Raw genomic sequence first — 23,843 nt, forward strand, 5'->3', positions numbered from 1 at the left:
CCCAGGTTGTTATTCCACTTGGCGAGGAATCAAGTGATAACACAAGTGATGAATTCTAAAAACCAGTGCTATGTGTATCAAAAAGTATCTGCGAGAACCTGCCTTCCCGGAACAAGAATGCTGCCTAGATGTAGACTTCAGCCTCCAAAACCATAGCGGTATGTAGTGGGATTTTTGCCATAATTATTTTAAGTTAGAATATAATTTTTCTGCTGTCCATGTATCGTTTAGCAATCTTTGCCGTTAAAATTGACTCTTGTGAGGTTAATTTGATTCCTTTTCCAGTGGCTAAATTCAGCTTTTTATCAGGATTTTTGTAATTGGTTGGTGAAGAATTTTATGTTCTGCTTTATTTTTTGCGTAGTCATAGAGATAGCCGATGAGAATAATCTTCTCAACCCCCAACGATGAATAGTGGAATCACTTTAAGTTTAGACCCGATATCTATTGTAGTGTATCATAAACAGAATTTCTATGTTAAAGACCGGCGCGTCGGCGAGGCATTACGTTCGCTTTCGGCGATTCTTTCAGGTCGCCTCTTTCGAAGGTTCGTACCCGGCGCGCATTGAGTCAAGAACCGGTTAACGGGATTGGACGCCGGCAGCCAATCGGGGTTCCTCTACCATGGGCAAATGGGCTCGGGGAAACTCTCTAGTGCACAGAAACTCTGCGAGCACTATAGTGCTGTAATAGGTCTGTAGCGGACACCTGCAAGCAAATGGGAAGGGGAAGGTTTGTCATGTGGGCGGCGGCTCGCAGTGTGATTCAAACGCATTACATGATCTGTGATGGCACGAGAAAATGCCCTCCCCATGCTTACTTTTGGCTGCTTTCTTAACTCTGATAAGATGCACTCTTAAATGCCTAAATTCATGCATTAACTTTTTTCACCATTTTAAGTACTATTTCCCAACTCAACAAGTGAGTCAAGAGAAGCTTCAAATGTGGTGTTTCCCAAAAACCAGAATAGCACTACTTCTAGCATTTTAACACCAAGGTAAGGAATGAAAATAGCAAATAAGGAAAGGAAGCATTCAAGATGCCATAAAATTCATTACTTGTCTCAAGAAGTTGATTTATCCCTGCGTAGTGATTAATAGTAACAGCTATATGCCTAATGAAAAAAAATGCAACCATATTACAGGAGATTTGACGATAATACTATATATTATCATCTAATCTCCTGTATATGTTCGAAGAAATTTTTATTCCTAACTTTTAATGACATCTCTCTTGACATAATAGGACTATTACAACAAGACTATACTGAAATCATCAGTATTTATTCAATTTAAAATAGTTCAACCATGATTCAAAACATGAGAATATCCATCGCTTAACTTCAATTGATTATTAACTAAACCTGCATAATAGCATTAGTCAATATTGCAGTAAAAACTAAAACAAGCTCACACAATATCAATCCCTTAAAATGCACTCCATTCATTCTTTCTTAAAGAGTTTTCTTCTTTAAACCTTCAGACCATACCCGTATTTCAGCAACTTCGCACCTCATGGGTGATACCCACAAACAGCGGTAGTGCTTCGGCTCATAACCAGGCTGGATTACCAATTAAGGACCCTTGTCCATGGGGCTCTAAGCTTGATGGGAAGCTGAGGTCTTTGATATTGATGTTATGGTATATAGGGGACAATGTGTCAACATTCCCCCAACGTTGTCCCAGCACAAGCTAATAGGAATATCTGAACCACCACACTTCAACTATCAAACATACCCAACCAGGTCATGAACAGAGGGGATAATTTTTGATTTACTAAAGACTGCTAACTCTTCCAATTATTGTAACGGTGATTTTCGAATTTAAATATTAACATTTCGATCATTTACTTCGAAATGACAACAATGTCAACCTTCTCACTAATGCTAATTTCACGAAATAGGCAACAAATTAGGATATTGGTTACAACATATTTCTGGTAAGTAGTGAAAGACAGAAACAGATGGAAATTTGAAATGGATACGAGCCCAGCCATTGCGATAATTTAACATGTTAGGGAGGATTTTATAGTCATGGATGAGTTTGTTTCCAGTAAACTAGCTCACCAGTTGTCACGGGATATTGAAGTTGGTAACCGTAACTGCCCTCGTACTGGTGCGGTTCGTACTGCAAAGCCCCCCCTAAAGAAGTGGTATGACGACCATAAAGTGACGGCTCGGAATCCTGATGTTGAAAACTGCTGTCAGGAGGCTCGCCACCACTATCTGCGGAAGAAAAACAACATTCAATATATCTCCCATTTTCTCTATTATGACATTTCAGCTGTTTTCCAAGAACCGAAGTTTAATAATTGAGATCTGAAGGCATGCATAAGGTACAAACGCATGGACCACCACTAGCAGAGTTGGTAAAGATGTATGACCAACAATGAAAACAATGAGACTTGCCAATCGATATTCGTAACAACTCTACTCCTCAAGGCCGTTTTACACCTCAAGCAAGACATCCGAACAGTTAGAAACTTATTATGCTACACGAAACCATAAGTAACTCGGAAAAAAATAATAAACACGACCTCGGTCAACGACATACTCGAAGGTGATACACACAATTACCGGCGATCTTATAAGCTCCGTTCACGTTTCCACTATTACTTTCAGTCCCGCCTTTATATCATCGTCAAACCACTTTAAAAAATTAAGAGATCAAAAATCACATGAAAGATGACTGCATAACAACTATCGGCCGATAAATCTCTATACCGGCACATTTCGGACGTAAGAGAACCCAAAATGGTTTAGGAAATGGAAACCTTAACACCGTTCTTTCCAGCGAGTAAATCGATTTCAACAAACATGCATTGGAAGCAGATGAGTCAAATCTCTCATGCCCGGGTCTCGAAGGGTTCTCAAAAATTTACCAAGAACGAAAGGTTACCTGAATCTCGCCTTAGCAGTCAGTTTTGGCACGAATTATAATATTTCAGCGCACTAATTTCGCTTCAAGTTGTCCGACATAACAACCAAAATGTAACAAAGATGGCGTCCTCCTCGCCATCTGTTGTCACATTTTGGAACTTTTTTCGCTTTGCAACAACAGCTACTCACAATCTTCTGCCATCTTTCGCAAAGTTTTGAAAGCTGAAGAAGCGTCCCGAAGTCCGTGTTTTTCAAAAAGGGTGCACTTCTATGGACTTCCACGGCGATGCCATCGGGGAGTTGTCCTTAGTTACCGAATTTCCATCGGTGTCAGCTTCCATTTCGAAGACAAAAATCTGGGAAAATAGCGATATTACAGAGCGTAGAAGTTGCCGTTTAAAACGTTAACGATTGAGTTCGACAGAAGATGTAATTAAACTTGACGTTAACAGCAACCTGTAGAACTAGGAGTGGCAACTTCAATTTAGTGAATATATGACAGTTAGTCGACAGAATATGTCATTTCAGAGCTTATAATGTCATCGAAATTCCTTCCTGGAGATGACAGATGTATGTGCGGGCGCAGCATTGCGCAGAGTTCTATCGATTGGGCGCTACAATCGCGCGGAGACTATGCAGAGTGCTCAGGCGATAGAGGCTGGAAGCTAAAGGAGATCCAGAGTGTGGGTGGACCGCTTCCGTGTATCCACGTGTTCTAACCTTCGTGTAGGAGGTCCGAGAGACACAGAAAGTGAATGGAAAAAGAGAAAAGACCCTATGGATGACGAGCGGGTTAAAGAAAAACCAGCCAACGTATTACACGCATTCATGTCTTCAAAAGGTACTTTTATTTAGTGGGATGTAGCTCCATCCCACGAAAGAAGTTTATTAACATTGCTTTATTCCAGCAGGCAGTACGCTGAGGTAGAAATTTTCTCTTTCACGAAAAAATCTAAATTTGTTTTAAGGAGGGAGACAGTTTGATGGAGACGATCCTAAAATAGTTTTCCGGGGAGGTGGCGCCGAGACTTTCTCTCACTCTGAACGATTATAAAAATTAATACCCAGGAAAACAAGCATAAAAAGTGCGGACCAGTGTTCGAACGTGCTGCAATTATTTTTTTAAGTTGGGGCTATTGAGGGGAAAAATCACTGAAAAAGAGGGTTGGCTCGGTGGACGTCGCGGAAAAAAAAACATTTAAATGCCCGCAGCGAAAAGTATATTTTATTCCTCTCCGCTAGAATATTAATTTTTATTTCAAAGTATTCTTATAAAAATCAGGTGTATTTGATGGTGGGTGAACGAATGGCGCTATTGACCAAAGGGTCAGTTCCAAGTGAAACCTTCGAATCTCGAGCTACAAGATGGTATGGGTACCTGAAGGTACCGACCCCCGCCCCTCCGCTATAAAAATGCGTGAAATGCCCACGCTTTTCACTAATTAGAGCGTTAGCTCTAACCTCCCCTACTCACACATAGATCCCCCCCCTGCCATACACCCTATTGGTGGCTCGCAGGGTACAACGTAGATACATTCGTAGGTGCTTTTCAGTTGAGCAGTGGCGCCGACTCCATGGGGCCTGACGGAGGCCCGGGCCCCCTCAACAATTTGTTATGGGTATGTAGAAAAAAGTGTCAGGCTTGTCGATTTTCCCCGGAGTGTCCAGATAACGAGATTCGAGTTATCAGGGTTCTAATGCTGATCATATGACTCTTCTAAAATCCTTAAAAAACTTAAAACTCACTAATTATACAATTTCCCGGGGCAAGACCCCCGGTTGCTCCCCCCTCCCCCCAATATTTTTTTTGTAAATCGGCATCCCAGCAGTTGAGTCACGGCATGAGGCCGCGAGTACTTTTGATCGCCCCTATAAATTCCCTCTCCTCCGACTGTGAATTACGGTTTTTTGTTTACTTTTCGTAGATCTTGAGGTACATATTGAGGTCGCGAGAGTTTTCTCACTGCGCGATATAGAAGTTATAGATTTTACCTATACCTTATCTTCGGTACTTAGTGTCATAGCGCACATTTAATTCTAGATTTTTTCGGCTGCTTTTGCGCCCATTCCAGATGACGTTGTGGGTGCCGTGGCATCCATGGCACCAGTGGCGCAGCGAGTTTTGGGGGATAACCCCCCCCCCCCCCAGAGCTCAGAGAAATTTTTAAGTTTAATCCTTTTTACTTAATTGGATTAATATTACTTACAGAAAAATGCACCACATTAATATAATATCCCTCTGAAAGCCGTAAAACTCACCATTTTGAACCATTTATCCCGAAAAAAAATTCTAGGGGAGGGCCCCCACCCCTCCCGCTTCCCCTGGAGAGTATTCCATACCCCCAAACTCCTCAGTATTAGTTGCGCCTGAAATCCCCCTAGACTTAATTCCTAGCTGCGCCCCTGCATGGCACCAACTTCAGACACGCCTTTGGCCGTTGCAGCCTATCGTTCATGCAGATTTTTCCGATCGGCTAATACTAATTACCTAGAGTACCGAGCGGGGAGTGGTTGTTGAAAACGGTGTTAGAGGGAAGATTGTTTGGTGAGCGAGGGAGAGGAAGGAGGAGAATCGGATATTTAGAGTGAATTAAAGGAGGTAGGCCTGATTGTGAATTTAAGAGCGGAGTCCATTAAGGGAGGGAAACTGCCAGAATGCTTCTTAAATACCCCGTGCAAACGTAATCTACCTCACTCGGTAACTCTCCCTTAATCGTTAGAATAAAATAATAATGCAAATTACATGTAACACCCCTCTAATAAAAAAATTGTAGAGCCCCGCATGAGAAAATCAACCGAGGGATGGTATTTTCCGAGCCAATTGGGGGTGATCACAAGGAGGGGCTTAATTGGCTTGGACATGGATCTCAGAAATTCATTCTGTTTTCCATGAATATTGTGCACGAGCGACAATACAAATTTTATCAAGAAATAATCATTTTAAAAAAGGAACTATAGTTTTGCAAGAGGGGACAGAGGTGCAGCGAGGGGTGGGTTTTGGGGGATAACCCCCCCCCCCCCCCCCCAGAGCTCAGAGAATTTTTAAAGTTTAATCCATTTCACTTAATTGGACTAATATTACTTATAGAACAATGTAAGGATTATAAAAATATCCCTCAGAAGGCCGTAAAAACTTACCATTTTGAACCATTTATCTTAAAATTCCGCGTTATTAATCTCGCACCTACCGCTTATCCTGGTGGGTATTCCACATACTCCGGTATTAGTTGCACCTAAACCCCCCCAAGCCTTAATTCCTAGCTGCGCCTCTGTGGGTGAAAAAATTCAAGTCACTTGATTTCTATTTTCTTTCTTGAATCACTTGATTCAAGTTAAGGTCAAACTACCTTGGGAGCCTCGAGCGAAGGGTCCGAGACCCAGCCTAATTTTTTTTTTAACTTGTGCATCGCTTTCTGAACGTCCGTAGCAGTCATTGGAGTATCACTTAGATTTCGTTTTTATTTTATTGAGTTCACGGATTAAGTCTCTATGCGCCGGATCCAATATGCTCGCTCGCTGCATATTCATGGTGTGGTCGGACGAGTGCGAAATAGCACCTCTATTTTAATTTCTCATCCGAAAATCTTCCCACGCTGGTTGGTTCCGTATGACTTCCTTGATCCTCACGGCTCTATTCACCTCAACAGAGCGCGTATTACGGCAGAGTTCGTTATTTTTTTCATTACCTACGCCTGCTAATCGAAGCCCATCATGATGGATAGTTTTGAATTTAAATTTATGTGATACAGCAAGTCCTGCATTAATGAGGAAAAAGATGACAGTCGTACTAATCCTATTTTATGCGTACTTACATAATGTTCCAGCGAATTTTCACGACGATGTCCATCCAACCTATGTGTTTACATACCTAGTCCTATGTATGTTTTTAATATCATTCTGAGGTGCTACTCCTGATATCAGAATGCGATATACAACGTAATGGCTCGAATAAGTAAGGGAAGACTGTAATTGTGCCAGAATAAACTCCCAATCATTATTTCAGATTTACAAAATTTCAAAAAAAAAATGTATTACATTCTGGTTGATGTCTCGGTTCGGCCAGTGATGCAATTTGGTCGCATGCTGACGGCATCATGGTCCACAATCTCAATAGCTGTAAATGACGAAGAGATTTTCGTTGATGGTGTAAATGAACACGCATATGATACCATTTTCTGCTTTTACCTGCTTAATGCCTAAGTGCCTATGCATTGATTTTTATCTCATTGTATTTTCTCTTTCAACATTTTTTTAAAATACTACTACAATTTATTTCCGCGTTATAAATCCTGCATGCCTCATAGTAATCTCTGGTCACCTGGATTACATACACCTGGCAGTGCCGCATATTGGATCCACCGCCTGAATCATCTGCGAACATCCACGGCCCTAATCACTCATAATTATTTATCATCAGCATGCCCTCCATCAACAAGTTTCAAAGGAATACATCCTCTCTTTTCTCTGGTTCTTTAAAGGTCCACCTCTTCTCTGAGTCGATTGGCGATTCGCTCCTGGAGAATGAATCCAATTAATCAAAGCACTACGAGAAATTTTAACTCCATTTTAAGGCTGTTGGAAGATTGACCACTTTAGGATAACTGCGGAATCAGAATTTGACCTGCACCTAACCTGTGAAATACTCGGGTTCTTGCAGAATCATTGACGGTGGATTTCGGAGCCAATAGGAATGAATTTCCATTCTCCATGATGTAGCATCAAATTGTTCGTTTTCCTACAATCGGCAAAAATACCGTTTTATTGCTAATAGGGTGGTTTCCTATTATTTTTTATTGCCTAAATCGAAAGATTATTACTCTTGGGGTACGTATTTCACGCTATTAGATTTTTAAATGACGATATCTATTTTTCGCGATTAAATGAAAACTAAAAATTTTCAAGCGCGCGAAAATGCGACGGGTAAGCATGAATGCCGGGAAATCTCCGTGTGACGTCGTTCAGGTTCCCGCTGCCGCAAGTGAGGTGACCTTGGGGCGAGGCTTTGAGCGTTGATACGTCGCAGGATGCTAGCTGGTAGCGCTTGGCTTAAATAAGGATTATTAATACCTTATCAAACGAAGAAAACTTTCCGACCTTAGCCAGTTTTAATAGGTGATTATTAAGAGATGTTTCCCTGAGCTCTGTGCCTCATGCATGCACTGGTATTCTCAGACGATGTAAAACTCCTATTTACTCGTATAGAATCTAGGTCCTTGTGACGTCACGTGGAGTGGCATCGCATGGTCGCCAATCTGGACTTTTTCAAATGCGGTTAAAATTGACCATTGCCATTCGTCTAAACTGGGATTTCTAAAACAAAATAATTTTGTATATTGTGAATACACTAATGATGGGTAACGAATCGCAATCAATGCCTTTCGTTTTCTTTGATGAAGGAAACTACCCTATTACCACATTAAATTCGGAAATATTCGCATTGAGTGCGTTGTATAAGTGCCCTTTCTCAGCCATGATAGCAGGCTGTCGGTAGCACAGCTGGCTACCCATCGCTTATTCGCGTCAAAGGCATTTCTTGGAAGTTGTGGTGCCTTGTTTGGATGGGATTTGGCGCTTACGCCCAGGAAAGGTTTTGGAATGACTTCTGCCGTGTTGGCCCATTCCCATGCTTGTCACATATTGAACCATGAACTCCCAAGTTGAACGCCTTCCAAAAGTCTTTGTCTGGCGATAGTGCTTCCTAGAGGTGGGTTAAACTGTTCATTTTTATGAACCGTTCACTTTGATCCTGTTCAGTAAAAAGAACAGTTCAAAATATCGGTTCATAGTGAACAGGTAGGGTCATTCGGTAGAAAATATTGTTTATCATGCGTTTAGAGTACATGAAAGCTTAGTGTGGTATCGTAAGGTTTGTGGAGAGTGTTATGGTAATTTCGAGCAAGAATCGCGTTTTAAACAATATTTTTGGAGATGCATCCACATTAAAAAATTTCATCGTAGGCGCCAAAAACTAAGTCCAAAGATCATCTTGGTAAAGGGACCAAAAAAATGTTCCACAATCATGAGTTCAATCGTTTCCTAAGTTCATGAATCGCGTTTTAAACAATATTTTTGGAGATGCATCCACATTAAAAAATTTCATCGTAGGCGCCAAAAACTAAGTCCAAAGATCATCTTGGTAAAGGGGCCGAAAAAGATGTTCCACAATCATGAGTTCAATCGTTTTCTAAGTTCATGAATCGCGTTTTAAACAATATTTTTGGAGATGCATCCACAAATCCACAAATGTTCAAAAAACGAAATCAAAATGAACGCGATATCCCAACTGAACGCCCCGAGGAAACTAATATTTAATCTAATATTTCGAACGGTTTGAAAGAACTGATATTTTAAATATCAGTTCAAATATTAGTTATGTCGAACGGTTCGAATGAACTGATATTTTAAATATCAGTTCAAATATTAGTTAGAACGAACGGTTCGAATGAACTGATATTTTAAATATCAGTTCAAATATTAGTTAGAACGAACTGTTCAGTGGCGAACTGTTCGTTTTCGTCGACGGAGGGGAATAGTAGAGAAAGAAGGGGAGGGGCTCGGTCGTCTACGACGCACTTCGGCGGCCTTGGATGGCCTCCGTCGTAACCGCCATCTGTTGTACCCACAACGCACTTGCTCGAGTAAGCTGCAGTTCAAAATGCCTCTTGATGATCATACCTACTGTACCGAGTATGCCGCAATTGTGCAGTGCCGACATGAACAGTGAACAGGGTGTTTTAGAGAACGGTTCATTTTCGAACCGGTTCATTTCAGTGAACAGTTCGTTTTGGCAGTTCGGTTCTTTTTGACCCATCTCTAGTGCTTCCTTGGTCCCCAATAGAACTAATGCAGATAGCTTTTCAAACCGTTTGCTTCTGATCAATTTCAATGCCAATTGACAATAAATCAACCTAATATTTTGTCGTTCGGAAGTTTCAGTTTTTGAACTCTCATTTCGTTATGAATCATTCATCAATCCTCTATCTCGAATTTATTAAGGCCTATATTCCCATTAAGGTACAGTGTTAGTAAACGTTATCCTGCAATATAATATGAGAGAGGATATGTTAAGTGACGCTGAAAAAGAAATTAAAATTGACCCTTAGACTGTATAATACAGACAGTGTATATGAAGACGGATATAAGATTTTGTGAAAAATATTCCGCAGCTCAAATGCTGTAGTCACTATTTAAATAAAAATCATGTCTGAGTGAATTTATTGTGCGAGGTTAAAACGGGACGCAGCTGACAAGATCAACTGGAACTCTAATGGAGAGATTTTTATAGAGAAAAATTAAATATTTACAGAGATGACTTTCCCCATTTTTAATGGCATTTACGTATTAAAAAGACAGTACATGTATATATTGAATATACTACGTGAATCGATTGAATAAATGTCTTTGTTATTAAATAATAATGTATAACTTTGTTTCGTATGAAATCGTTTCAGCCTTGATTTGGAGAATGTTCGATTTATTCATGATAAAAAAACATCAAATTGTAATTTCCACACTTTTAATACAGTACTCCACTACTGGCCATTGTTTCAACACATTGCACCATTTTCAAGGTGATACAACCAGCACTCTCTCAGTAGAGCCAAAGGCAGGAGGTGGGATTGGCGATAGGGGAATGGGAGGGGGAAACAGTTTGGGTAAACAAATGAATGAGGATGCAATAACAGGAAACAGACAACAAGTGGGGCGTGGGTGAAGGTCAACCAAGGTTCACAGTAGGGCTGTTTTATTGATCAGAGTTATCCCAACTTGTCATTGACCTGTAAGATTTCCACTTTCTAATTAAGTAGCAAATACTCGCGGTTCAGAATCAGAACTTCAGTGATTCACCTGGGATACCGACTCGTGGATTTATTGCTGGGATTTTTTCATGCCTGTCACTTTCTTACGAACGTTAATTCAGAACTGGGGCGTTGGAGAGAGAGGACTTCACATCAAAACAATAGACTAACGTATAGGTCTACACACGAGGGCGGTTTTTTTTTCGACCTCCGATAGCTCAGCAAAAACACCACACCAGCGACAGGCGGGTACTGCGCGGATAGGACAATAGGGAACTTGCATACATTTCAGAAACAGTTGTGAGCTCCAAAATCATGTAGAAATACATGTTTGCGTTTCACAGTGAAAAGGTTTTATTACTTTTTGATGTCGTTAGCGATATTTTATTCATTAAAGTTCAAGAGAATTTTCAAATACGAGTGGGACTCGAAAACGCCCGATGATTGGCTAGCGGCAAATTGACGTCATAGTTCAGTACGAGGAAGCGAAGGAAGCAGCATAGGCATTTGGACACAAGCGACGGCTTGGTTGTGAGGCATTTCTTAGTTCCAGTACAGTGAGTCCTCGTTTAACGTTCCTGAAAAATGTGACGATAAACGAAATGACGTTATTCGAAACATATATCCCATAAGAAACAATGTAAAAAGTGAATATCGGCTTCTATACGCGAAAAAAATTTAGCGTATCATATCTGGGGCATTTTTTACGATGGGAATTCGATATGGTGGTCGCCCGGGCAACATCGTCGCAATTAAAGGATCCAACCGATGTGCATCTGAAATGTTTTATAGTTCATAACAAAGTGAGACTTGCGTATAACATTGGCGAAAGCGTATACTCATGTGAAATGTGTATTCTTTTGGCAGTCCGGTAGAGAGTCTTACGGTGAACTTATTTCCACCTCGAAGCTGTCGATGATTCTTTCAACTTAAAAATACCTTGCCTGGAGGGCGACAGGAAGCTCTGAGGAAGCCAGACTATTAATGTTTCAATTTAGTAGCGATAATATAGACGAACTTCCAACACAATCTACCATCTTGTGACTAAAAACCCCGAAGCCACTTCCTATTCTGCAGAAAGAATCGGTCAATCGCACTTCGATCAATATAATAAACACAACGTCTTCAGGTGTTAATAAGTTACTTTTGAAATGAAATACTTCCTAAATTAGCATTAAAATGTGCATGTTTTCCAAACAGAGTCTTTAATACATTTTGGGAGCTTTTCTCACGATATATCTGAAACCTACTCTAAAGGCGAGCTCATCGTCATTGCGATCGGTTGTCACTTAAAAATTCCGTATCGGAAATCCTAGAGGGATGACTTTCGACGATGACCGTGATCACCTGCACTCTCACTATCACTGGAACCCGTGGTGAAAATATCATCCCAATCCAATTTCTATTTGGTTTTAACTGGGAAAGAGCAACATAGAACTGCACATTCTTTGGACAACTTTGGGTTTGACTTTCCCTCAAACATCCCATTTCCCCTGTGGTGCACATCAGTCCTATCTTTATACGATAGCCTAACAACCTTTAAATGGATCCTAGGTTTATCCTGACAACCAACTAAATGGAAATTGCTGATCCACACGTCTTCCTCTATCTCCACAGTTTCCAAATCAAGGGCCGCGGAACATTCCTCATTGTGACTCAACTTTTTCTGAAAAGCAAGCCGGCGTAGAATAAAATCAAAGAATGCTGCGATTCATTTTTTGTGACCACCTCATGATTCCATTCTTTTTCCATCTACAACTTCCTTTATCTTTGGGACAAGACGATGTTTAAATATTTTCATTAATTTATAACAAAATATAAGTTCTAAAAATACCCAAAAGCCATTTTATTAATCCGCACTGACGAGTGTAAATTAATGTGGAAGATGAATGCTGTAGACGTAGTAGTTTTCCTTAGGTTGAGTTGCAAAGTTCATGAAGTTGACAAAACGGCTAATTTTTCGGTGCGCGGAGTCATTTATATTGCACTGGCCGTGTCTATACATTTTTCAATTTTTTTGTAATAAAATAAATCAGAATTTAGGATAAAATTTCCTTTAAAATGACATATAGTTCATTATTATAGCATGCAGTGAAGCCAGGGTATAAATTTGCAAAGTACTGCGGCACATCATTTTGACGCCGACAGTAGAAGAAAACGCTGTCTTCTTGGCTGGCACTCGAATGCATGAGGATCAACGTTGCTCTGTATTTTCATATTTCCTCTCTTGATTTTAAACATCATGGAATTTTCTATGTCCTTCCGTAACTGAAATTGAACAAGTGCCATAAATAATTTGAGTCCATCATAACCATCGAGAAACACCTATCTCGATTTTTGTTGTGAAGTTGAGTTTTTATTCTACGGCGGCCGAATTATCGAAAAATCTCAGTTTCAAGTTATTCAGTCAATGAAATATCGAAATATTATTTATATTAAAGTTATCTTCGCTCACATAGCGCACGGGTTTATCATTCCGATTATTATACTCTTATTTTTCCGTAACGCTTATCCCGACAGACGGCATGCATCGAGGCTTTTCTTCTAATTTCCTCCGTGGGAATGCAGACGAAAATTTTTTCTGGGGTGTTATTGCACAGAGGAACAATGCACCACTTGTAATTTTTCCTTATTTCAGCCATGTTCTCCTTTAAACGCAACGTGGCTCTTCCAAACCTGCAGTTACTGGGCTTGGATCTTGGACTCCTACTGAACTATGACGTCACGGCCAAAGATTAGTGGGGGCGGTATTTTTTAGCCCGCGAAACTCGGGAGACTTTTGGGAGTCATTTTATAGGGTAAAAACTGAATTTTAAGCGGAAAAAAGTATATTGCGGTACTAAGTGTTTACTGTAGTATATCAGCATACTGTTTATAAAAAGTATGCAATTTCCCTATTGCACGTCCTCCGTACCACACGCTCAAGTAATTTCTGACCGTAAGTTTTTACTTTAAGGTTAGTAGCAATCTCATCAAATACACCGCCTCAGTTGATTCTCCCGCCAAGAGTGCACAGCGGATCGACAGCCAGAAAACTCACCGAATGGCAGCAGCTAAAAAATTTCTCTGTCTTTATATTTATGCCGATAAATGAGAATTTTTCTGTAATGCAATGTGGCTAGAGTGAGAAAAAATGTGAAGCATTATGTCCATTCCCATTCAAAACAACAGAAGAGACATGCTGACTTCTGGAAGGGTTCTGATCCACGACAACGCCCATCATCTCAGCGCTGATGCAGCCCAACTGCTCTTCGAGCAATTTCAATGGAACATTATCGATCACCCGCCGTGCAATGTCGACATAGTGCCGTGTGACTTCCATCTTTCCACAGAAATGAAGAAGTGGCTAGGATGGAATTGTTTTCAAACGGGCGATAGGCTTCAGGGCTAAGGCAAAATTCGTTGGAAGTCATTGGCGGAAACATTCTACGAAGAAGGTATAGTAAGCTCGCCCTCAGGCACGACCAATTCCTCAATAGCCAAGGCGATTATGTAGAAAGGACACCGCAAGTGTGCTCATCATTTAGCGATGAAATAGTTTTTAATAGGAGGTCGAAAAAAACGGCCCTCGTCTCTCAAGATCATGACAATAGGGTGGATTCTTATATTTTTTTTTTAATTGCCTAAATCGAAAGATTATTACTCCTGGAGTAAATATTTCACGCTTTTAGATTTTGAAATGACGATATCTATTTTTCGCGATTATAAGAAAAGTGAAAATTTTCATGCGCGCGAAAACGCGACGGCTAAGTATGAATGCTGGGAAAAGCCCGTGTGACGTCTGGCTGCTGCTGTGTGAGGCCACCTGGGTGCGAGGATATGAACGCCGCTACGATGCAGGCTGCTTGCTGCCGAGCATGGCGGTAGCATAGAGTACCCTGCTAGCAGGTAGCGCTTGGCTTAAATAAGGATTATTAATACCCTATCAAACGAAGGAAACTTTCCGAACATAGGCAATTTTAATAGGTGAGTATTAAGACATGTTTCCCTCTGTGCCTGCATGCATTTTTAATCTCAGACGATCTAAAACTCCTATCCACTCGTATAGAATCTAGGTCCTTGTGACGTCACGTGGAGTGGCATCGCATGGGCGCCAATCTGGCCTTTTTCAAATGCGGTTAAAAATGACCATTAACATTCGTCTAAACTGGGATTTCCAAAACCAAATAATTTGTATATTATGAATACACTAATGGTATGAAACGAAACGCAATCAATGCCTTTCGTTTTCTTTGATGAAGGAAACTACCCTATTATAGTCTACCGCTGTAAGTTCTAGAGCGGCAAGAAACCGTCAAAAGCTAGCTGAATGAAGTTCCTTAGTATGACATGACTAAATGCTCCAATGCCCAATCATTGGCGCAAAAATTCACCTCCTCTAGAAAAAGGCAACTATCTAGTTACAGAAGCTGTCCTTCTCTACTATTCTAACACACTCATCCGTTTTTAACAGAGGTCCCACTCAAGACTTCCTCAACTATTCCTCTCCAACAATTTATTGGTAACTGAGTCAGTTTCAATATATGAGCGTGAGTTTTAACGTTATTATGTTTTAATAATTAACATGCAATAGTATAAATGCGTATTAAAAATTACTGACGAATTTTAGAGATGATATCAACCTCATTTTTCGATGTGCTGAGGAACATTATGTAATGTGTAAATATCTTTCGCATAATTCCAGCAAGATGGTAACTTTTTTTGTGAAAGAATTATCAACAGAAGTTCCATTTTTGAAGGCGGGACGAATGACTCGAAGGTCGTGGCCATGAAACTGAATGAATGAAGCAACGTCTTTGCAAACTCACCATTATTCAAGGCATGCCATTCTTTACAGTCGATGTATCATTACAATCGAATCTGGATCGAGAAATTAGGGTAGACAATGAAATAGGCGTCAATCCAGAGAGGTTTAAGAACGTTCTACCGACGAAATCTCACTGTTGCTGTTGAAGTTCTAAAAAATTTACTTTGTTACGGCTAAAGTTTGAAGACGTCGGGTATTTCGCGCAAAATTTTATTTCATTGAAAGGAACTGTAAACTGCCGCTGTCCACTAGGGCGGGCCGAATTTTTTTTAAGTTGGAAGCTTTGATATCGCGAAAAAGTTGCGAATTTTATGGGCAAAACATTTTTTTTATTCAAGATCGGTTGACATCTCCCGGTCGTGCATAAGCCCTAAAGTTTGACAAAGCACCAAAAAACTAAGTTTTTGCGATTATTTTCAATTTTTTAGTTAGATTTTTTCGTTATGTGATAGTTTGTAACGCCTTCAAATAGAGCCTCAAAGCATTGTGTTTTAATTTGGTTCAGATCAGTCGATCGATGTCTTTCAGTCACGTGTAGGGCCGAGAATTTGCCAAATCATTGAAAATTTCACATTTTTGGTATTTGATGAACAATTAGTATTGAGAGCAGACACTGGTTGTACATACCTCGCCCATCCCCGAGGGTTGGGGCAATGCTTCACGCCCGCTGAGCGGAAAGGCCGAGGGGGGGCGGGCGGAGGGGAATAAGAGTCGTCAACGTAATAATGCCTCGTTCACATTACGATTGTCCGAGCGATCGTCCTAACGATAGTTGGCCGAACTAGCCGTGTGAATGCATGTCCTGACTATAGTTTGCGTAGTTCCGTACGTTGCACTTTACGATGGTTAGGCGCTGGGAGACCGGAAAAGGAAGCGACAAGAGAAAGACGAAAAGCTCGTGAAGCTCTATTTTTTTCATGGAGTTGTCCTAGGAAGGAAGAATATGGGCGGAAGAAAAATCATTCTTTAAATGCGCGTTGAACACAGTAATATCTTGTCCCTGCATACCTCAACAGCTTTGCTAACCGTCAATTTCCCGTTCTCTTTAGATGTCAGCACTAGAGGGCAGTACAGGTTTTAACCATCGTCGTGTGAACGCACGATAGTTCCGACAATCGCTGGAACAATCGTAATGTGAATGAGGCATAACCAAGGGGATGGTGCGAGGAAAGAGCACGCATCGTCCGTTCCTTCGCGTTTCATCTCCTTCGATGCGATTGTCATCCTTGGATCATCCCCGAGGGTTTTGCAGCTGACGATGGCCGAGATCACGCAAGCAGGAGCCGTGCCGTGGGGTCCACCCACCTTCTCTCTCTCTCTCCCTCCCTTCGGAGACCTCCCTCCCTTCTCGTGCACTTCCCGATCGCGAAAAAATTCTATCCTGCCATCTTTGGCCTCGAGAGAGCGCTTTCTCAGTGTTTTTCTTTCCGAACTTCGATCCATTCAAGTGGCTTGAAAGGCAGCGTGATGAGCGCCGCAACTCCACCCATTGAACTGAAACGTGCCTCGTTAGATTCTGTCTACCCTTCCGTACATCCCACTTACCTACTCCTTATCCTCTTGGCGGTAAATTGACTTCAAATCACCTCTTTTTTTAGTTCCAATTTGTTGAATTACGCAAAATAATACATTTTTAGTTGGCAAATGCTGAATGAAAATGCTGAGAAAATTTTTAGGCTCCTAAAAATAAGGTAAACATGTACTTATCTCCTTCTGAGCCCCTTTACTTATCTCTCATTATCGACTTCTTATATTCCGGCAAATACTCTGACAGTTTCAATTGATGTACGCGTTTTACATCATTTCACTGACAGATAATTACCAAAGAGAATGAAATAATTAAAAAATAGTAATAGAGCCGTTATAAAACATGTATTATTTGAGAAAATAATATTGGATTTAAGCCATGCCAACTCTGCATAGAAACAGACAATAGGTATATCGACTCCATGATTCGAAGAAATAGAAAATATGGCTTCTGAACTTTTTATCATGATCTTAAATATCCCGTCACTAAAACGCTGAAAATGACGTGTACTTCAGTAAGGAATAATTTTTCCACCATGCAGGAAATTATGAAGTTTTGAGCATTTTCGAAGGCGTCGCTATGGTGACTTTACGATTTGGGAATTCCAGCTCAAATGCATTCCGAAATGCGAACCTGATGTTACATCCATAGAGCTCATCATACATCCTACCAAAAAAGCAATACTCCATACCAAAAAGAATAACAAAATTGGATGATTTTCCCAATTAGCTCTGCTTGTCAACTGATAATCGCTATCATTAAGCGAGATCACTATTCTCTCATTATAAAAAACATGCAATTAATTAGTTACTGCGCGTGCAGCCGTCCTAGCGTCCTGAGAATGTCAATAAAAGTTATGTAATCCCTCATGACCCTCAATAGCAAAACACTATTTTTAATATTTCCAACACATTACCTACATAGTTTTTGTTATCGTCATCTGGTGGAAATGTAATCACTGATTTTTATGCAGATTGAATAATGGATCCAATTGTTCACCACGGAAAAAAGATGCTTTTTTACACCCTAGAAATGGGTTTAATTTCTATTCAGCTAGCGATTTATGCTTCTGTATTATCGAAATGTGCCTATGCCTGTGCCTATGTGCCTGCAATTTTTCTGGTGTCCTCTGCTCTCTTGTCTGCCTCTGAACATTCATTTTTATTTATGTTTATTATTTCACGCAGATTACCCCCTTCCCAACCATTCGCTTGGCAACCTGTTCGTTCGGACTAGGGAAAATTTTTCCTCTCCACTGATTCCTTGAAGCACGAAAATTCCACTGAGGAAAAACAATTTCTCCTTTCACCGAGATTCTAACCCGGGTCTTCCAAATTATTTCCGGGTGCAATACTACTGTTGCTACCCAGGTATCTTCTTCCTCCGCTGATGTTTGAGATCGAGAAAGCGATTTCAGGAGACGCGGGGTCGAATCCCGGCCAAGACCAATGGTTTTTCTCTTTTTGGATTGTTCCACTTTAAATGAACTTGCGGTTGATTCCGTTGAAGATTCCCTACTGGCTGTTCCTCGAGTAGTGTCTATTACCTATTGCCGCTTTCGTTTTAAGGATAAATGGTGCCTGGATTCTATATCTCAGATTTTTTAAACATTTCTTATCGTTATTAATCCGTATTCTTTGTTTCTACGGTCGCTTTAATCTTTCCAAACGTGCCCGAGCTTTCCCTCAAGTCAAAGTAGTTGAGGAAACAAAATTCTGACCTTGGGCGGTCGGGATGTTGACTGGAGGTGGGCATATGTTGACCACGGAAGAGGCGCGTCGCATCGCTCCCGCCACCGAAGCTAAACTTATCTATCTCTCTTGCTTAAATTCTCTCGATTCGGTTCAATATGAAAGCGTGCCTCCAACTTTTCTTAACCGTAAAACAATATCCATGTCACGTCTGACATATCCCAATACTAAAAATCGAAACTTTGCTACTTGTCCGCGGAAATTAATCAACGGGTACATTTTCGAAGTGATAATATTTTCCCGTAGTTTTTAAAGTATAAAATGGATTGACCATGTAAGTAAAGAGGGAGTGCTAAGAAGAGTGGGAGAAAAGAGAGGTCTTCCAAAAACCTTACGCAGAAGACAAGGTACAAAATATTTGACCACATTATGAGGCATGATGGCCTGATGAAAACAATCGTAGAAGGACAGGTGGGAGGAAAGAAGGGCAAGGGACGGCCCCAAATGAGTTACATAGGACAGGTTATAAAAGATGTAAAAGAGAAGAAATACGCCACTTTGTAAAAGTTAGCGGACATGAGAGAGGAATGGAGAGAAGCATTTAAAAAATCCTAGGATTGCCGACTAATGACCATGATGAGTTTTGAATCGATCGTATTGTCACTTTCATCCTGAGAACTAACGTGAGATTCTGCTGCTTCATAAATTTAATAATAACCGAGAAAGATAAAAAAAGATAATACTATAAAGATATAAAATAAAGATAAAGATAAGCTGAGGTACCTTTGTTTTTTTATTGTTTTTTAGGTAATGTTCTTTTATCAGCTTTTGTTTTGGGATAGCGGCATTTATGCTTTAGACATAATCTACATTAGTCAATTTATTCATGGCTCTGCTTCGAGACCAAAGCCTGCGGAGGAGTGTGGGGGGTGGGGGGGTTCGAGGGATTCATTTACCTTTACCCTCCTCCTCCATAGTTTTCGAAAAATAATATCTTAGGGTACACCCTCAAAATTATCCCCCTCCAATATGCATTCCCCACCAACGAACCAAAGAAGAATCTTTTTCGCTTCGGTCTCAGACTGCTCGAAGTCATGATATAATAATTGGAGTAATTTTTTTGCTCTTGCAGATCATTGATAAAATCAACAACTATTCATGATAATTTATATACTGGGTTATATGATATAATAAATAATTATCCATTAATACAATAACTACATCGTGAAATCAACTTTTATTACGATCAACAATCGATCGATAAAATCAACAATTGTTTTTCTCTATATTTTTTTCGTTTTCTTTCTGGTGGGGTCATATATGAGTGGGTGCTTGAGTTTTTTTGTATGGCCCGCTTGATCAATGGAGTATGGATATCTTCCACAGCGAGATGGAGAGCATCGTATAAAAAGTCCATTATATTTCCAGGTAAGACAGAGGCGATGAATTCGGGGCCGAACGAATAGCTATAGGAGTTCGTTTTTCCGCCGTACAATAAAGGATTTTCATAAATGCTATACGGAACTTCGTAGGCGCATTTCCTTTGTATGTTTACATAGTAGTTGCCCTGAAAACCCCCGCCACACGCCTTTTGAGGTGGATTGCATCGGGGTAGTAGGTATTTAGATGTACCCTATAGTACGCAGGATCCCTGCTTCGTTCGTTCTCCCGTGCTTCGTTCACCTTCTCAAACTTGATTGATCCTCCATTTAACATCCTCCTTATTGCCATCTCGGTCGTCGTCAAAGTGTTTCCAAGGGAAATAAATACTCTTAGGCATTTAGAAAGCAAAGGGCCGATTCATCTCCTCCACAGGAAGCGAGGAAGGCGGGTCATTAAAAATCAATTCTAGTCACGCGAAGAGATTATTCAGTCAGAATACGATCAACATCCCACGCGGAAAATAAAGAATGATGGCTACCAATCAGGCTGCTTCCTCTATAACATTTGAATAAGATAGTCAGCGATGAGGATAAACATCACAAAGAAATTTTAGGAAGAGTCGACGTTCTACTTGAAGAAGTTGAAATTTGTAGCTTGTAAATATATAATCAGTAAAGAATATTTACAAACAGAAGCAACGAATGAAGTCCCCAGAGTCGATGAAATATATTTTTTAAATTAATGCTGCACGAAAAATTGGGAGCAAGGAGAAAACACTTAATCAAGCATTAAAATAACGCTCTCACCCTGAACATATGATGGAGAGAACTTCCTTTACTTACTGCTGAGGGTAACATTGAATCAGAGAGAGTTTTCTCATTTTTAGAAAATATTCTCCCCAACAAAGGATGTGCCGTCCAAGTATGCGTGTTTCACTTGGAGCTAGAAATATATGAAAAAAATCCATCACTCTCGGATAAAACAGACATAAAATCTATAAAAGTCTATCAAAAACTGATAATATTATTTTTAAATATTAAATTAAGTAATAAGTTAAAATAAAATTAATAAGTTAAATAAATTAAGTTTAATATTATTTTTTCACTTCGTCAAATGTATCCAATCTTTCAAATCTCGATCACTCGACTCGACTGCCAACAATAGAGTATGTGCACTCGGGAGGAATACGATTGAAATGCAGTTTATTCGATAAAGTGTATCGTAAATATCATTACTTTCGATTAACAGCATTAATTGTTGCTTAGTTTGTTTAATAATTGCTATTTAATATGCATTGTTTTCGCAACGATATTAGGCAGACGAAAACGCTCATCTATTGGCTCCTCGGTATGTGACGTCATTCTGGTCTATCTCATCAGCGTGCAAGGTGTTTATCGTGTTATGATCGTGTTTATGATTCAATAAACTACGTGTGCATTGGAAAAAGTTGGTGGATCTGATCTGTGTAAAGGGAAATACGTTTAAGTGCTTATCATGGAATCAGGTTTCGTGAGGGTTTCTTCAAATAATATCCCGAAGGTGGATGCTTCAATGATTGACCGTGCTGATTATGTTGGACTATACCTACATGCCTCGGCACGAAGTTTTAATGTTGAACTGGAGCTTTTTTGTTGTCTTGTCTCATTCATAATAAAGAGAAATGGACGGGAAACCCCATCGGAAATTAGGTCTAACATAAGTGAATTAAGTAAGATTGTTTACAGTAGGTAATTGGCCAAAAGTTTGTTAGCACGATTCGAAGGTTTACGGAAGTAAAAGTGCCGGTAGGTAGATAACTATCGATATTTGTATTATTGTCATTTCAAATACCGATCATAATTTAATTTATCTATTTAACTATTTTCTATTCTATTATTATTTAACCTACTGACCCGCGAAAAATAATTTTTCATATTCAGTTATGGCCCGTGGTGACTGGATGAATATCCATAGTTAATTATTACATTGTCGTTACTGAGCTGGGTTCTTCTTCTTCTGGGCTATTTAAGGTTTTAAACGTAAGCACAAATAACTGAAGTTACATTTTGGTCCAGTTTAAGCAGTAATCTGATCTTAATTTCTAAAAAAAAACGCACTTTTAGTCGAAGTATTTAACTTTCGTAGAATTAATGTGTTCAAAAGCAGAGTTCTGATTATCTCAACGTTTCTACAAGTTATTTTCAGTTCGCTAACATAGATATGTCAGTCAGATGTACATTTGCTTGGTTGAGGTTTATGAATAGCATTTGTGAGGTATATCTAAAAATAGAGTATGTGCACATTTTTGGGAAGTGATCTTAAAAAAGAATTTACACCTCAATTAGGCTAAATTCCGAGTCTGAGATTAGAGAGGTACTTTTTAAGCGAGATATTAATTATTAAAATTTGCCAAATTAATGATGCGCTGAAACACCAGTCAGATCCACCAACTTTTTCCAATGCACACGTAGTTTATTGAATCATAAACACGATAATAACACGATAAACACCTTGCACGCTGATGAGATAGACCAGAATGACGTCACATACCGAGGAGCCAATAGATGAGCGTTTTCGTCTGCCTAATATCGTTGCGAAAACAATGCATATTAAATAGTAATTATTAAACAAACAAAGCAACAATTAATGCTGTTAATCGAAAGTAATGATATTTACGATACACTTTATCGAATAAACTGTATTTCAATCGTATTCCTCCCGAGTGCACAAACTCTATTGGTTATTGAAAACTTGGTCCGGATGAATGACGGAAATTTCTCGGGCTGGAAATCAAATGTTTGATAGTTAGATGAGACGATTACTTTTCATTCATTCGGTTTCAATATGCTTCTCGAAGCATTTGTTAGCACAATTTAATAATTGGTTCATTTTATATTTCTTCACAGCATAAGTTTATTAGTTTTCAAGGTACAAGTGTCTTGTTATGACTATCCATTAAGCGAGGAATCTCTGCGAGCGGTGCATTTCCAAAAAGTAGTCCCGACTTGTGATACGTAATAATGAGCTTATTTCACATCCGATTTGGAAAATATTAGCATCACTGTGTTTGGAATTAAATTACAAACATTTTGAATACCCAAACTATCACTTTTTATCGAAAATTAAATTTCCGTTTTTTAGTTAGTAGTACGGGTACAGTTACTAAGTTAGTTACTAATTAGTGACTTAGTTTTCACGAATTTAAGTCGTACTATTTCAAGGATCATCACTGTTTAAGTGTCTCTTAATTTTAATGTCACTATAAATCTGCAAACGAACGCAAGTGCGAGAACCGAGGAGTAAGAAATACGATTAGGTAGTTCGAGGTAGAAAAGTTGATTGAGTCTTGTCGTCAGCGTAACCGAGAAACAAATGAATTAAAAGATGTAGATGATGGCATGTACACACTTTAAATCTAGTTCATAAGGCATTCCATGGCTTCTTTCCAAACTCAGTATACGCTATAGAGGGGCTCACCCTAAAGAATAAGGAATGCCTGAGAACACGTCGAACAAAATGACGTCACAGCCTTGAGAATATGGCCGACTGGTGTTTCAGCGCATCATTAATTTTGCAAATTTTAATAATTAATATCTCGCTTAAAAAGTACCTCTCTATTCTCAGACTCGGAATTTAGCCTAATTGAGGTGTAAATTCTTTTTTAAGATCACTTCCCAAAAATGTGCACATACTCTATTGCAGTTTCGAGTGTGACGCGTTTTTGGGGATGATATCGAGTCATTTGAAGAGAATTAGCATCACATCCATGAATAGCCCA

The 23,843-nt window shown here is 39.7% G+C and overlaps 1 protein-coding gene across 4 annotated transcripts in view; it reads right to left on the reverse strand.

The window, feature by feature from the left end:
• Positions 1 to 23,843, reverse strand: part of LOC124155990 (nascent polypeptide-associated complex subunit alpha, muscle-specific form) — a 145,551-nt gene that overhangs the window by 34,622 nt on the left and 87,086 nt on the right. For 3 of the 4 annotated variants that reach the window (XM_046530248.1, XM_046530258.1, XM_046530278.1), the window contains one exon: positions 2,066 to 2,224. In XM_046530248.1, the coding sequence (XP_046386204.1) occupies positions 2,066 to 2,224 (159 nt within the window). Of the gene's footprint in view, positions 1 to 2,065; positions 2,225 to 3,067; positions 3,235 to 3,334; positions 3,439 to 23,843 lie in introns of those variants that run through there. The other variant, XM_046530269.1, reaches the window with a different exon arrangement.

The sequence above is a fragment of the Ischnura elegans genome, chromosome 1 (assembly GCF_921293095.1).
Source record: "Ischnura elegans chromosome 1, ioIscEleg1.1, whole genome shotgun sequence".
Lineage (NCBI taxonomy): Eukaryota > Metazoa > Arthropoda > Insecta > Odonata > Coenagrionidae > Ischnura > Ischnura elegans.